Consider the following 15,424-nt stretch of genomic DNA (forward strand, 5'->3'; position numbering starts at 1 on the left):
GAAGGTGAAGTTGTCACCAACCCACACCATGCAATAATGTGACCAATGCATTTGATAGTTCTCCAGCTTGAGGAGCCTTTACTGCTCCCAAATATCTCGCTGCTCCAACCATAAACACATCCAGTTCTCAGGATGGGCTAGCTCGGGCAACCTAAGTCAGCGGAGTGCACTGAATCCTCTCCGCCCACTTAAATCAGAGCCTTCCTTGGTTAAAATCCAAAGTGAAAGTGGAGAGGAAGAGTTGGGAAACACTAACGGGATTAAAGATTATCCGTAACACATGGCTTGGGAACTGACCTCTGACCAAACATCGTATAAATTACCCAGCAGCTTCCAGCAGCAGGCAGAAACACAGACCTGCAGAGAGAAAGGAAGGAGAGGGAGAGAGGGAGTGTGGAGGGACAGATGAAGACGTAAAGGGACAGGAGCACACGGGACGTCAGGTCTGCTCCAGTAACGTCCTCCTCCTGCCATCCGCCGGTCCCATGGAGATAATATTTGGCAGGAATAAGAAAGAGCAGCTGGAGCCAGTGTCGGCCAGAGTGACAGGTGAGACATCTATGTTTAGATGGGCATCTCTTTTTCTGTATTACAAGTTGCTTTTGGAAGCCTGAAAACCCATGCATGAGAACAAGATAAGGCAAGATCCCCAAACCGTTTCTGTGGGAACCTGGGTGTGTTTGCAGATGCTAACTTAGTCTCTCCAGGGAGAGAGCCGTCCCTTCCCGCTGTCCCCTGAAGAGTGCCTGGAGAGATAGCCACAGTGCAAACAAGAAGACTGCTGACAGCTCACACGAGTGGGGTTTTTCTACCATGTGGGTCCCAGAAATCGAACCCAGGTGTCAGGCTTGGATGCCAGTGACTTTACCTGCTGTGCCATTTTGTTGGCCCTCGGGTGGAGTTTTCCAACTGCAAGGTCGCCTTTGAAGTTGATGGGAACCTTCCCTGCTTTCCTTATATATTTTCTATGATTATCAAGGTAACATTCAGTGGATATATGTTCAATTACATGTAACAGGTGAATATTAAGATATAAAAGACAAACTGAAAGCATCATTATTTGAGTATATTTCCTTCAAGTGTTTTTTTAAGCTTTTATTATCTTTAATGATGCGTATGTGTCTATACCTGTGTTTGGGTGTGTAAATATGATTGCAGGTATCTGGGAAGACCAGATGGGTTAGACTCCCCTGGAGCTGAAGTTACAAGTTGGTTATGAGCCACAGTGGGCACTGGGGATCAAACTCAGGCCCTCTGGAACTGGAAGAGCAGAGAACGCTCTCAACCACTGTGCCATCTTCCCAGGGTCGCTCGAGTTTTCATAAGACAGATGTCTTCGTTCGGGTTACTACGGCTGTAATGAAACTCCAAGACCAAGGCAACTTGGAGAAGAAAGGGCTCATTTGACTTACACTTCCATGTTACTGTTCACCATCAAAGAAAGCAGACAGAACAGAAACTCAGACAGGGCAGGGACCTGGAGGCAGGAGCTGATGCAGAAGGAATAAAGCCGTGAAGGGATGCTGCTTTCTGGCTTGCTCCCCATGCCTTGTTCTTCATAGATAGGGAAGCAGAGAGCTGACCCCTGAAAGTTGTCTTCTGAACGCCATACACACTGAGGACAAAAGTCAAACTTGGATGTCATTCCTCAAGATGCCATTCATTCACTTTGTCCTCACCCTGGTCCGAGCTTGCCGTTGGATCTGCCTGTCCCCACCTCCCCAGCACTGGAATCACAAGCACGTGCCATCATGCCTGAGTTGTTTTTTTTTTTTTTTTTTTTTTTGGTTTTTCGAGACAGGGTTTCTCTGCGGCTTTGGAGCCTGTCCTGGAACTAGCTCTTGTAGACCAGGCTGGTCTCGAACTCACAGAGATCCACCTGCCTCTGCCTCCCGAGTGCTGGGATTAAAGGCGTGCGCCACCACCGCCCGGCTTCATGCCTGAGTTTTTATGTGGATCTGGGAGCCAAGCTCAGATCCTCATGCATATGCAGGAAGTGCTTTACCAAGGGAGACATCCCTAGCCTCTAGAATGTTCTTCCGTGCCTTAGTGAGGCAAAGGTTCTCCCTCAAGGCTATCAGGGCAGCCCTGGGCTGCAGCGCTGCCTCCAGAGAAGTGTGTTTGGAGTATCTGTTCGTCTATCTCCTTCATGGACAGAGAGCAGCTTCAGGCTAGAGATGGTGTCTGTTCTTCTTGGTCATCCTCAGCGCTAGCAAACTGCCAGTCCCGTTGTACCATTTTGAGAAAGGACTGTGGAGCAAACAGACAGACAATGAGAAGCAGTACCCACCCTGTGTGCTCAGTTCCTTTTAATGCTCCCCCCCACTTTTGAGATTTTTCACTTTGATCATGGAGTCTGGCAACTAAACAATTTATCTTTTAACAGGCAAGATTCCAGCATGGCTGCAGGGGACCCTGCTTCGAAATGGGCCTGGGATGCACACGGTGGGGGAGACCAGGTACAACCACTGGTTTGATGGCCTGGCCCTTCTCCACAGTTTTTCCATCAGAGATGGTGAGAACCCAGCGCGAGTTTTCTGTTGCCATGGTAACAACAGAAGTTTGTTCTCTTTCCATCTTGTGGGGTCAGAAGTCTGAAACTGATCATTCTGGGAGAAGTGCCAAAGTATTGGCAAGGCTGCTTTCCTTCTGAGGAGAACCCGTTGCCTTGCTCCACAAGACTTCAGAAGCTGTCTGTACCCTTGGCTTGTGGCCCCATCCCTGTCTCAAACCAGTGGCCTAGCATCTTGATGTTTTTCAACCTCTTTGTCTGTTCTCTTCTTTCTTCTCTGTTCATGTTCCTTCCCTTCTCCTTCCCTCCCCTCTCCTATCCCACCTTCTCTCCCCTCCCTCTTCCTTCTCCCCCTTCCCTCCTCCTATCTTCCTCCTCCCTTTCAATATTCTCCTTCCTACCCCATCCTCCTCTTTTCTTCCCAACCTCTTGCTCTCTCTCACTCTCTCCATTCATCAGTACAACCTCGCTGACCATCTCCCCTCCCATCTCCCCCTTAGGACCATCAGATCATCGCCAGTCAGATAACCCCAATGCTTTAACTGAGTAAGCCCCCCAAAGTGACTTCCATCACACTGGGACCACAGGGGTTTTAGGTGCAGGCTGATCTTGGGGAGGGCATTACCCCGTCTACTGCAAACAACCTGGAAAGACGCTCAAGGTTCTTTGTCCTTTCATCTTGTGATCAAATCTGCCGCGGGGTGAGCAATAACAGAGAAGGTGATGGGCTGGGAGCTCAGAACATGCCTCCGATGAAAACAGGAGGTCAGGCTGAAACTAAGCCAGCTGAGGGCACTGCTTGCCATAACCATCGTGGCAATGTGTTCTGGGCCCTCTCCTATCAGGGTCCCCCACATCTGCCACTCAGCTCTCCAAGTGTGGTTAGATTGCCAGCCGGGCCTCTCATCTCCTCTGGAGCCTCCAGTGCCCCCCTCCAATGTGTAACAGTGGAGGCAGAAACACAGAATGTCAGCCCCCCACCTAGTTTAGAAGAGAGCATGTACAGAGAAATTGGGGTCTGGGGGTAAAGAAGAAAATGGGAGATGTTGTTCTTTTTTTTTTGGACATGTTATGGTGGGTCTTTCATTTTTTTAGATTTTTTTCTTTTATTTATTTTAGTTCTCATACAGGTATGTATCAGATGTTGAACCTGCCCCAACTCCAGATTATATGTAATTTTATGTGACTATATAAGATCTAGGACCACAAATGAGAAAAAGCCTCCAATATTTATCTTCCTGAGATTGGCTTAATTTACTTAATATAATAATCCCACCTCCATCCATCTTCCTGCAAATGGCAGAACACTTCATTCTTTTCATCTGAGAGAAAATGGAATGGTATACACTAACCATACTTTCTTTGCCCATTCTTCTGTTGCCAGACACCTAGGTGGGTTCCGTACAGCTATTGCCAATGGAGATGCAGTAAACGCAGGTGTGCAGGTGAACCCAGAATGTGTTGCCTTAGAGAGCTTTGGGTAAATACCCAGGAGTGGCAAAGCTGAGTCATGTGGTAGATCTAGTTTTAGTTTAGTTTTGTGGGTTTTTAAAAGATGTATCTTCAACTATGTGTATGCTATTGCATCTGCGTGTGTATGTGTGTGTCTATGTGCATGTGAGTGCAGTACCCTAGGAGTCCAGAAGAGGGCGTTGTATCACCTGGAACTGGAGTTGCAGGAGGCTGGGAGCCATCCATGTGGGTGCTGGGAACTGAACTCAGGTCCTCTGTAAGAACAGCAAGAGCTCTTAACTGTGGATCCATTTCTGCAGCCCTTATTTTTAGCTTTTGAGAAACCTCCAGCTGACTTCTAAAGTGGCTGGAGTAGTTTTCATTTCCATAGGAGTGGATCATGGCCACCATGCTCACTGGGGTGAGATGGAGTCTCAGTGTTGCTTTGAATTTTATTCCTCTGATGGTTCGTGAGATTGGACATCTTTTCATACGATCACTGGCATTCCGGGTTGGTATTTCATTCTTTGCCAACCTTCTGACCGTTTAGTAGCCCACTCGTTTCTCTAAGAAAGTGAGGGGCAGGATGGGCATGATGGTGCACACCTTTCATCTTGGCACTTGGGAAACAGAGCCAGGAGAATCTCTGTGAATTCTAGGCCAGCCTGATCTTCTGGAGCAAGTTCTAGGATAGTCAGAGATGCATAGTAAGACCCTGTCTCAAAACAAAAACAAAAATAAACCAAAAAAGAAAAGGGGCTGGAGAGATGGCTCAGTGGTTAAGAGCACTTGTTGCTCTTGCGGAAGACTGGATTTAGTTCCCAGCACCCATATGATGGTTCCCAGGCATCCACAATGCCTGTTCCAAAGGACCTTCTCATCGCTATGGACACTGCATGTGTACGGGACACATGCATACATGCAGGCAAACACAACACATGAAATAAATATTTTAAGAAGTGAAAAAGCAGAAAAATAGTCTGTGGTCTTCACAGGAGACCACTGTAAGTTAGTGCCTTAAAAAACAGTAAGGACTAAGCATGATGGCTCATGCCTTTAATCCCATTCATTGGGAGGCAGAGGCAGGCAGGTCTCTGTGAGTTCAAGGCCAGCCTGGTCTACAAAATGAGTTTCTGGGTAGTTGGAACTACATACTAAGACCGTGTCTCAAAAAAAAAAAAAATCAATCACTTGAAGACTGGGTAAAAGAGAAGGAGCAGAGAAGAAGGAAGCTGGAAAGGGTAGAGAATAGGTTCCTTCATCAAAATCTAAAGGACTTCAAAATAGAAACTGTTTAAAGTAGGGGCAGAGAGTGACGTCAGGTCCCCATCAGCAAAGAGACTGTTCCTAGGAGATAAAGTCATCCCGCTGGGATCTGAGCATTGGTGTGCAAGTTCATGAACATGTGTGAGATTATATGCATTATGTGCATGGGGGGTTGTAGGGTGTGCACATGTGTGTGGTATGTGTGAGAGTGTGGGTGGACACAAGTATGTATAGTGTGTGTGTGTGCATACATGTATGTGTTGTGCATGTTGAGGGGTGAGGGAGTGCACACGCCTGTGCGATGTGTGTTGGGGTGGGTATAGACACATAGCACTGTGATACGTGTCAGGGTGCATGGTATGGTGGATGTACGTGTAGTGTGTATTGAGTGTGGGTGCTCACAAGTGTGTATGGTGTGTACACGTGTGTATGAGCACATATTGGGGAATGTGGATGCGTGAATTTGCATGGTGTGTTGGAACAAGCAGTCACAAGTGTGTGTGGTGTGTGTCAGAGTGTGTGGGTGGACATGCGTGTTTAGCTTCTGATGTACGTGTGGATGAACACCCTCATGCCTACCTCAGTCACTAAGCTATCCGACTTGACCCGGTTCCTGAAGACACTAGGCAGGAGATTTCTGTTTACGGCGTCTCTTCACACGGGATGTGACTGACAGGGATTCGGGGGAACAGGGCGGGCAGTGGTTTTAATCTCACACTGTAGAGTCCAGTGTTAGCCTTGAGCATTCCAGAGCTACTTTCTCTCAGGGTCCCCAGTGCTCTGGGATCCCACAGCTCTATGTTTATCGGAAGTGGGTGGCCTGGCCCGAGAGTTCACATTTCAAATGAGAAGAATTCACCTTTCAAACCAAGCACTGGGGCCCAAAGGCCCTTTCACCAGTGTCCATGTGGATGGTGGCATCCAGAAAGAGTGGCCAAAGAAGGATAGGCTGGCTCTAAAGTGGGTCTTTGTTCAGACAGTTGGCTGGAGACCAATCCTAGGTTCATCCCTGCCCCCCAGCCCCAGGTGAGCTTCCGGTTTTAAATATCAAGGGTTTCCTCCACCACCTAGAATGTCAGCAGCCAACACGTGTGTGTACATTACTTTTACCATGACAAAATGCCTGACAGAAGCAACTTACAACGGAAGGAAGGGTCTCTCCTGGGCTCACAGTTTGTTGAGGAAAGCCCACAGACACGAAGCAGAGAGACGAAGGCTCAGCTCACTTCTTCCAATGTTCAATTCGAGACTCTAGCTCATAGGATGGTCCTGCCCACATTCAGAGTGGCTCTGCCCTCCTCAGTTAAGCCTGTCTGGAGACAGCCACTAAGATCGGTCCCAACGTGTGTCTCCTAAGTGATTCTGGAGCTGGCAGTGAAGGGGAGCCATCAGAACATGTCCACCATGGACCTCACAGCATCTCATTGGAATGCCAAGGACTACCTGAAGTTGACTGTAATCTCCCGATGGTTAGTGTTACTATTATGGTCATCATTTCCCCTTAGGTGGAGAATGGGCGTACATTCAGTCCTTTGGAGAAAGATGCGGAAATTCACCCCAGAAGGAAAAGCCATTGGCACAGTCAGAAGACCTAGGAGGGATTAACAGGGAAAGGGCTTGTCGTGTATGGGTATCGGCTTCTGGGAACTCCTCATACTCTGTTCCTTAACGAGATGTCACCTGTATGGGATGGTCCGAGCATGAAATGTCACCCAGCGGCACATTTTGAGTGTATTTTTAGTAGTCAGACCGGCTGTGCAGCTGTGTTAGACCCTGCCTTAGAGAGGCTGTTTCTATGCTCATTACCAGCCTAGGAATCCATTACTACTCATTTAACCTCTCTTCTTGGCGATTTCATTAGGAGAGAATGGATCTGTGGTCACATTTGTACTGCATGGGTTAAGAAATTTTACATTCAAGTGTTTATAACTTCTCTGATGTTGCTATTGGTCAGCAACTTAGGTTTTTTTTTTTTTTTTTCAAAATTCAGGACATTTCTTTCCATATTTTATTTATTTCTGTGTACGTGTGTGTCCACACAAGTACATGCACGCACCAAGGACAACTTGGGGAGGGGGGATCAGTCCCTTTCACCGTGTGGGTTCTGGGGATCAAAATTAGATCATCAGGTTTGCCAGCAGGTCCCTTTATGCCCCGAGCTATTTTCCCCAACATCCCCTTCCATCCTTTATTTCATTTTTATAACCCACTGGGTCTAATTAAGGCTGCCCATACGCACATAGGCTTGGGGTCATCCCCTGGAGCCTGGGATGCCTACAGGGGTCACACCTCTAAAGAAAACCAACTCTGCTTGCAGGCAACAAGCGCCAGTTGCTCTTCAGCTGGGGGGGGGGGGGGGGGGGGGGTATGAGATCATCTCTGTGCCGAGTGACTGACTTGATGTCCCGCAGGCAGACGGAACTGTTGGGTTTGTGAGCGCTGCAGGTTCTAGGGAGTCCCGAAGACGGTGTTTCACCTCTGTCCTTCCCAGCCTCTGCCTCTTAAATTCTTTCGGCCGCCTCTGCCTCAGTGTTCCCTGAGCCTTGAGAGGAAGGAGAATAGTATAGCTGTCCCACTTCCGGCTGACCAAGGACTCCCTGCTTTTCTGCAGTGAGCTAGTTGTTCTGGGTCTCAATGATAGACCTTGGGAAGTTCCGACCCTCCGTGGCTGCACAGAATCTGGTGTGGTGTCACTTCCCACACCTGGATGCCACTGATATGAAATATTTCTCCAAGAGGCTGAAATCTCTGACCCAGGCTTCTGAAGGTAGGTCCCCCAGCTGTGAAGGAGGCTTCAGGGGTCAGGACAACCTTCCCAGTCAGTGCTCCAAATCTGTGTCTTCCCCGGACAAACACCAGCATGGTGGAAGGCATTGCCCATGACTAGGCCATACTGGGCAAGGTGACTGGGTGTTCCTGAGTCTCAGCTCCTGAATGGAAATGGGGAGCAGAGGGACACACTTACCATCTCGTTATGAGTCTCCAGCGAGGCTCTATGTGGCGTGAGCTGGAGGTAGAGCTATTAGTAGAACATTCAACTAGCGTATACAGAGTCCTGGGTTTGATTCCCAGCACTGCGTAAACCAGGCGTGGCAGCATATGCTTGTCATCCTAGCAATTGGGAGACAGGGGCAGGAAGATCAGGAGTTCAAGCTCATCCTTGGCTAGAGCAAGTTCAAGGTCTGCCTGTGCTACACAGGACACCCCCACCCACCCCCACCCACACCCACACACAAAACATCCACATTTTTTAATATGTGTAAATGAACTTAGGCTCGAAATTCTCTTCTCATTGTAGTACGCACTGGCATGAAAGAGGCTTATCTGGGTGGCACACCTCCTCCTGGCCCCCAGGAAAGCCCCTGGAATGGCTGCCATCAATTTCAAAGCCCCAGAAGACGCCAGGCTAACAGTGTCTGCTTCTTCTATTTCAGGGGAGGTCTTCTACCGGAGCAAATACTTGCAGAGTGATACTTACAGCGCCAACATCGAAGCCAACAAAATCGTGGTGTCTGAGTTTGGAACAATGGCCTACCCAGACCCCTGCAAAAACATCTTTTCCAAGTAACGTTCCCTTCTGAATCTTAACCAGTTTCCTGCTCCTTTGATATCTTTGATGGTCAAAGCAGACCGTCTTTTCTCCCCTAGAAGTTTTCTTCAGGGTAGATAGAATGCCGCATGGCTGGCCTGTCACCGTGGAGGCTGTGTGATTCTTGATCACTGACGGCCAGGGAGGCAGAGAGCAGTTGACAGATTGTCAGATGTTCTCCTGCCTGGCTGGTGGGAGAGTGCTTGGACCTTGTCAGTCAATATTACAAATGTGCGTTCCCTTTGGTCTAGAGATACACTTGCTCATGTCTGAAATGACAGACAGACAAAGTTATTCCTGGCTATGTCATTTTTTATGATAAAAGCTGCACACAGCCCTGATGTCACTGCCAGAAATCTGGCTGAATACCTGAACGCAAAACTGTATAAGAAAATGCCTCAGTGGCCTCAGTGGGGGGAAAAAGAAACAAGACCACTAGCTATGCCGTACAAAAAAATTCTAAGATACATTAAGTTAAGAAGTTGTTTGTTTGTTTGTTTGTTTAGATCCAGGTAGGCTGAGGAGGTGGCTAGTGGGTGAGAGTACTTGGTGAAGGGAAGCGTGAAGTCCTGACTTCAAATCCCCAGAACTCTTGTAAGAGCTAAGCGTGGTCAAAAACGTGACACCTGTAACCCAGCACCGTGTGAGAAGGAGACAGGCGGGTTGCAGGGATTTACAGACCTCAAGCCTAGCTCCAGACCTAACGGGAGGGAGAGTATGGTAAAGAGTGAGAGGCAGGACACCTGACATCTTCCCCTGGTCCTGTGCACACATATGGCTACATGTACCCGCACACACACACACACAAATGTGCATGAACTACACACATCCCCCCCCCCCCCACCCTTTTTTTTTTTTTTTTTTTTTTTTTTTTTACAAAAAACAAGGTTCATAAATGTGTTCTCTTCAGGGAGAAAAAAAAACAGAAATTAAGACTAGGTGTGTTTTTGCTTGCACAGAGCATAAAGAGATCAGTTGTTGGAAGCTGACGGATGAGGGGGAGGGAAGATTTTTCTGGGACACATCTGAAGCCATCTGAGTTATGAAACAGATGTGTATGTTTCACATTCGGCAATTAAATTCTTGGCTAGAGTCAGGCCTGCTGCCACTATCTCCCTTCCGATACACTTCAGACAGGAGAGAGCTATGGAAAGATTCGGGGTGGGTCGGCCAAAGATCGGAAGGCTGCTTCTGCTTTTCCAGGGTGACATCATCCATCCCCGGAACAGGGCGACTCGCCCTTGCAGGTGGGCTGAGCTGGGGAGGCGTCAACAGAGAAAAGGGAGTGGACTGGAAGGGCTTCAGAACCACACCTGGAGGAGAATTCCTGCAGTTACAGCCTCTGCCAGTAGGCGGAGCACCACTCAACACTTACATCCAGTATTTGCAGTTTGCCATTTGGCAAAATGAACCATGAGTCTTGGCTAACATGAGTTTGTTTTCCTTTTTGCCAAAACCAACTCCAGAGCTGAGGATGTAGCTTAGTAGAGTGTTTACACAAAGTCCTGGGTTCGATCCCAGCACAAGCTTAGACCAGATGTGATGGACCAATGCCCCATGCCTGGGCAGTCTCTCACTGAAGTCGGAGCTAAACAAAGCCAGCAGGATCCTGGCAATCTTCTTGTTTCCACTTGGGTTACAGTGTGTGTGACCATGCCTAGCCAAGCACTCAGGAGGTGGCAACAGGATGATCAGAAATTCAAGGACATCCTTGGGTACATATCAGGTTTGAGGCTAGCCTGGGACAAATGAAACCTTGTTTCGAAAGAAAAACAAAATAACCCCAAATCACTTCTTGAGAAATTGAAGATGCTCAATGAGGACTCAGATTCTGCCAAAGCAGAGATTATCTGTTTTGCTAGGTTTTGGCAGGGGTCGGGATGGGGGGTGGGGGTGGGGAGGGGGGGTGGGTGGGAAGGTGGGGATGGTATTATAGGTACATGTCTGATATCTGCATAGCAACTTAACATAGTTGAAAGCATATCAGCTCCTGCTGGCTCCAGTTGAAGAGCCCCCTGCACTTCTGACATGCAAAAGGGGTGTCATATGGCCACATTACCCCAGTACCTCACTTACTGGCTGACTCCATGTTGTGGAATGTGTGGGGAACCTGATACCTGAGTCCTCCAGATGCCTCAAGTGGCCCACGGAGACCCACAGACTTTTCTCTATTGCTGAAGCAGAACGTGTTAAAGGATAGAAGGCAAGTCCCAGAGAACGGAACTACCCGGGCACAGGGACTAACCCAGCCCCTCTCTTTCCAGAGCTTTCTCCTACCTGTCCCACACCATCCCCGATTTCACAGACAACTGCCTGATCAACATCATGAAGTGCGGAGATGACTTCTATGCGACCACAGAGACCAACTACATCAGGAAGATCAACCCCCAGACTCTAGAGACCCTGGAGAAGGTATCACAGGCTTACAGTCAGCGCCCATCTCTGACCCGAGAAAGGAACCCCACTCCCCACCCCCAAGGGGAGGGCAAGCTGCCTACGAGGAGCTCACCGGAAGGTCCCCTCCTCTGATGCCATGGTGCTTGTTGTTCTGTCTAAGAAGGAACTGTAGGGTCTCCATCTTTGTGGCTGCCCTGGTTCCCAATGGTTGTTGTATACAGCCCAGTCATGTACAGTTTAAGTATATTTCAGTTAACCGTGGAACACATGCGCAACAGGGGTTCTAAAGATGGTTCCACCTACCAACACGGTAGCTATCTTATCTGATAAACTCTATGACATCCACAGATTAAAATCTCTTCACAATGCCTTTCTCATTTGTCCCCACCAGGCTGGAGAGATGGCCCCATGGTTAAAAGTATGCACTGCTCTTAAAGATAATCCGAGTTTAGTTCTCGGCACCCAGGTTGGGTGGATCACAACCATTTAACTCCAGTTTGAGGGGATCGGATGCCCCCCTTCTGGCCGACAGGGGTACTGCACTCATAGGTGTGCACATACACACACATGCACACACACATCACAATGCACGCACACACATACTCTCATATGTATGCAAATATACATACACAATTTTAAAATTAAATCTTTAGAGCATCTCCTCATCCCTAAAAGTGGCACAGACTAAGCTACTTAAGATAATAGATATCTACTGTCTACATAAATGGAGGCCACAATTCTAAATCCAAAGTGTCAGCAGGGCCAGGCTCTGATAGTTTGTAGGAGAGTATCCTTCCTGTGTTTCCCAGCTCCTGGACATAACACTTTAGTCTCCATCTTCTCGATCCTGCAATACCCTTTGTGTCTATATGCTCCAATTCCCCATGTTCTATAAGCACGTGAGTCTTGAGGTCACAGCTCACTTTCCTGTGGTATGGCATCATTTTCTGATTACACATTCAAAGATGCTACTGCTAAGTAAGGTCACATTCACAAGCACTGGGTTAGGACTTCCCTCTGTATATTTGGAAGACAACCCAGAATCATAGTCATAGCTCTTACACCCAGGGGCTCTACCCACAGTGACCTGCAGAGGGAAGTATTACTCAGAGAGCAAGGGCACCAACAGACACAGCCTTCCTGGGAAAGGCTGGGCAGATATTCTCATGAAAATCAATAGACCCCATTTCAGTTTGCTCCTGCCGCTTCCTCAAAGCCACGGTGTTGTCATAAGGCATTTGAACGATCTGCTAAATTGAACACTTTTCTTAGCTGGGAAATGACGTCCAGTTCTGTGTAACTAGGTGGCAAGGGCCCAACTGATGCATGATGGGAAATACTGGACGGGCCAGAGTCCTACCTAACTCTTGGCTGGCTGTGTCGTCCTGAAGAAGGACAAACAGCTAGTCCCTGGCCATCCCATTGTTCTTCATCTATGGTTCGTTCTGAGCAGGGTTCATAGTTCAACTTGCTAGTAGAATTCATGAGTTTTAGTAAACGGTGTTATGACCTCTGTTTCCAGAGTAATGCCCAGAGAGGCCTGGAGAGCAGCATCTCTGCCTCTGTGGATCCAGCAGGGGTGAATTTGAATGACTTAATGAAACCAGCACAGAGCAGTGGCTGAAACAGGCTGGAAGATGAGAGTCTCTCTGCCCTGATCATTGTTGGGAGCCTTCTGTCATGAGGCACCTTCTCACTATATCCTGAGGATCCTACCAAGACCAGAATGTGGGATGGGAACACACACACACACACACACACACACACACACACACACACACGCACGCACGCACGCACGTGCATGCGTGCTCACTGGCTTCCCACAGCTGATTAGTTGCAGAAGCGCCTCCTAGTGCCAGGTCACCTCAGGTCATGAGAGTAGACATCTCTGTTTTGTTGTTTTGTTTTATTTTTTTCCAAAGAGGGTTTCTTTGTGTACCATTGGCCATCCTAGAACTCGCTCTGGAGATCAGGCTGGCCTAGAACACACAGAGATCCTCCTGCCTCTGCCTCCCAAGTGCCAGGATTAAAGGTGCACACCACCACCTCCTGGCTAAGATGTTTCTTTAAAGGCAAAGTAGGCCTTTCTTTTCCAATCAGGAGATGAGCACAGAGATCCGACCTTTCTAGACCCAGGCTTAGGTAGGGTGTTCCTTGGATTCCATCTTCTCCTCTTTGGAAGATGGAGTGACTATTGTATTTTGCAGGTTGATTACCGGAAGTATGTGGCTGTAAACCTGGCGACCGCCCACCCGCATTATGATGCAGCTGGAAATGTCCTTAACATGGGCACGTCCATCGTGGACAACGGGAGGACAAAATATGTGATGTTTAAGATCCCTGCCACAGCACCAGGTAGGTCAGTCTGGGATCTGACAAAGCAAAGACAGCTAGGTGACCCTTGCTGATGAGTCCCGATCTGTGTTTGTGACACACAGCTCAGGGCAGAACTTTCCCCCATAGATTTTCCAGATGATCTTCTTCAATTCAGGTTTATCGTTTAGGCAAAATCCAAAAGTTCCTTCAGGAAACACTCAGTTTTCTCTTTTAACATGGAAGACACATTTCTGAGGTTATTTTGGATAAAGGAAATCCTGTCGCTATTTTAACCTTCTGGGTTTTAGGCTCCAAGTCATGAAATCACTATTTAATTTATCCTCCCATCCATCCATTCACCGATTGGTCCATCCATCTACCCATTCATGTATTCTCCTGCCCACTCAGTCAGCCATCCATCCACTCTCCATTTATCCATCCATCTATCCATCTACCCATTCATCTATCCTCTCATCTGCTCACCTGTCACTCAACCGCCCATCTCCCATCTATTCACCTACCCACCAAACCATCCATCCATCTATCCGTTCATTAACCTATCTGTCCATCTATATAACCATCCATCCACCCACCTGTGTAGTTAATCATCTATCTATCTATCCATCTATCAATTTAGCGTAGTCTAACTTTAGGGATGAGTTAGTCATTTTTTTAAAGACTCCTGACAAACTTTTGCATGCCAAGATTGTGCCACCCCCTCCATCCTGCAGCCAGGCTCCCAGGGCTGTTGGGGTGCTCAGCCCTGCTGGGATCCACTCCAGATCCACACCCTGTTCCTGGGGCCTTCTGGACCTCCTCCTCTTAGGGCCGGGTCTTGGAGCAAAGCCCAGGCCAGTGATTGCGTGTTCCTGAGGGGGAAGAGGGTGAGGCTCCCAACCACCTCTGTTTGTCCAGGACCCTCCTGGTTGCCACACCCAGCCGATGAGGCCTTAAAGGGCATTTGACCTGACCTTCTGGCCTAGGTAACAAGTTTCTATCTGTGACCCTGAAAGTCCCTGCCTGCTCTCTACCCCTACAGTCTGTAGAAAACTACCAGGCTCTGTCAGAATCTGGAAGCACAGCCCCCTCCCCCAGGTCCAAAGGTGTCATGAATATTGTTAAGTGACCCTCAAGTTACATGGGCTGGTGAAGGATGTGTGATCCAGTTGTCCAGCATCCTGGCGTGTCAGGCAGGGGTCTTCTGGGCATTTTTATGTACTGCCTCATATGACAGGGGACCATGAGACTCAGAAGATTAGGTGACATGGTGTTGGTCACATAGCTTACAGGAGCCCTGACATCATGCAAGAGGCTGTCTCAGCTTCCCGCTGGTGCAGGGGCATCCATGCTCTATATCCCAGACCTGAACCTTCCATCTCAGTTTGTTCTGTGTTCTCCTTTGGCAGAGAAACTAGCCCACAGCCCCACAGCTCCCCCTCCCACCCGCCAGCTGTTTACAGCGTGCACAGGTGGCCGCAGAGAGGTGGGGACATTGACAGGGAACTCATTATAAATCAGCCCCAGGACTGGGTGGGGAGGCCTTTTGCCCAAGGCTGATTCATGCTTACAAAGGACTCACAAAAACAGAACAGACACACACACACACACACACACACACACACGGCCATGGCCTTCAGTGCCAGGATAGCTGCACTTGTGAACTGTGAACTTGTGAACTGTAGTTAGAACAGGGGGTGGGTATCGACCCTCTCACTCCTGCCCCGCATGTTGTTTTTTTGTTTTGTTTTGTGCTTTTCTGGGTATGTTTCTCTCTAGTAACACAGGAGAATGTCAAGGCTATGACTTGGATCACAGACCATTCCCCTCATTTGCCCATGTGTGCAATGGGCATCCTACAGTCTTGCTTAATTGCCATGGTCCATGTCAAAGTC

At 48.4% G+C, this 15,424-nt stretch overlaps 1 protein-coding gene across 4 annotated transcripts in view; it reads left to right on the top strand.

The window, feature by feature from the left end:
* The first annotated feature begins 420 nt into the window (after nucleotides 1-420).
* Bco1 (beta-carotene oxygenase 1) overlaps nucleotides 421-15,424 on the top strand; it is a 36,182-nt gene continuing 21,178 nt past the window's right edge. Inside the window, exons 1-5 of one of the 4 annotated variants that reach the window (XM_038312786.2) lie at nucleotides 421-549; nucleotides 2,387-2,459; nucleotides 8,665-8,794; nucleotides 11,084-11,231; nucleotides 13,424-13,571. In XM_038312786.2, the coding sequence (XP_038168714.1) occupies nucleotides 2,426-2,459; nucleotides 8,665-8,794; nucleotides 11,084-11,231; nucleotides 13,424-13,571 (460 nt within the window). In that variant the 5' untranslated portion in view covers nucleotides 421-549; nucleotides 2,387-2,425. Of the gene's footprint in view, nucleotides 550-2,386; nucleotides 2,549-6,555; nucleotides 6,700-8,664; nucleotides 8,795-11,083; nucleotides 11,232-13,423; nucleotides 13,572-15,424 lie in introns of those variants that run through there. The other 3 variants (XM_038312784.2, XM_038312785.2, XM_038312787.2) reach the window with 3 other exon arrangements.

The sequence above is a fragment of the Arvicola amphibius genome, chromosome 15, assembly GCF_903992535.2.
Source record: "Arvicola amphibius chromosome 15, mArvAmp1.2, whole genome shotgun sequence".
Lineage (NCBI taxonomy): Eukaryota > Metazoa > Chordata > Mammalia > Rodentia > Cricetidae > Arvicola > Arvicola amphibius.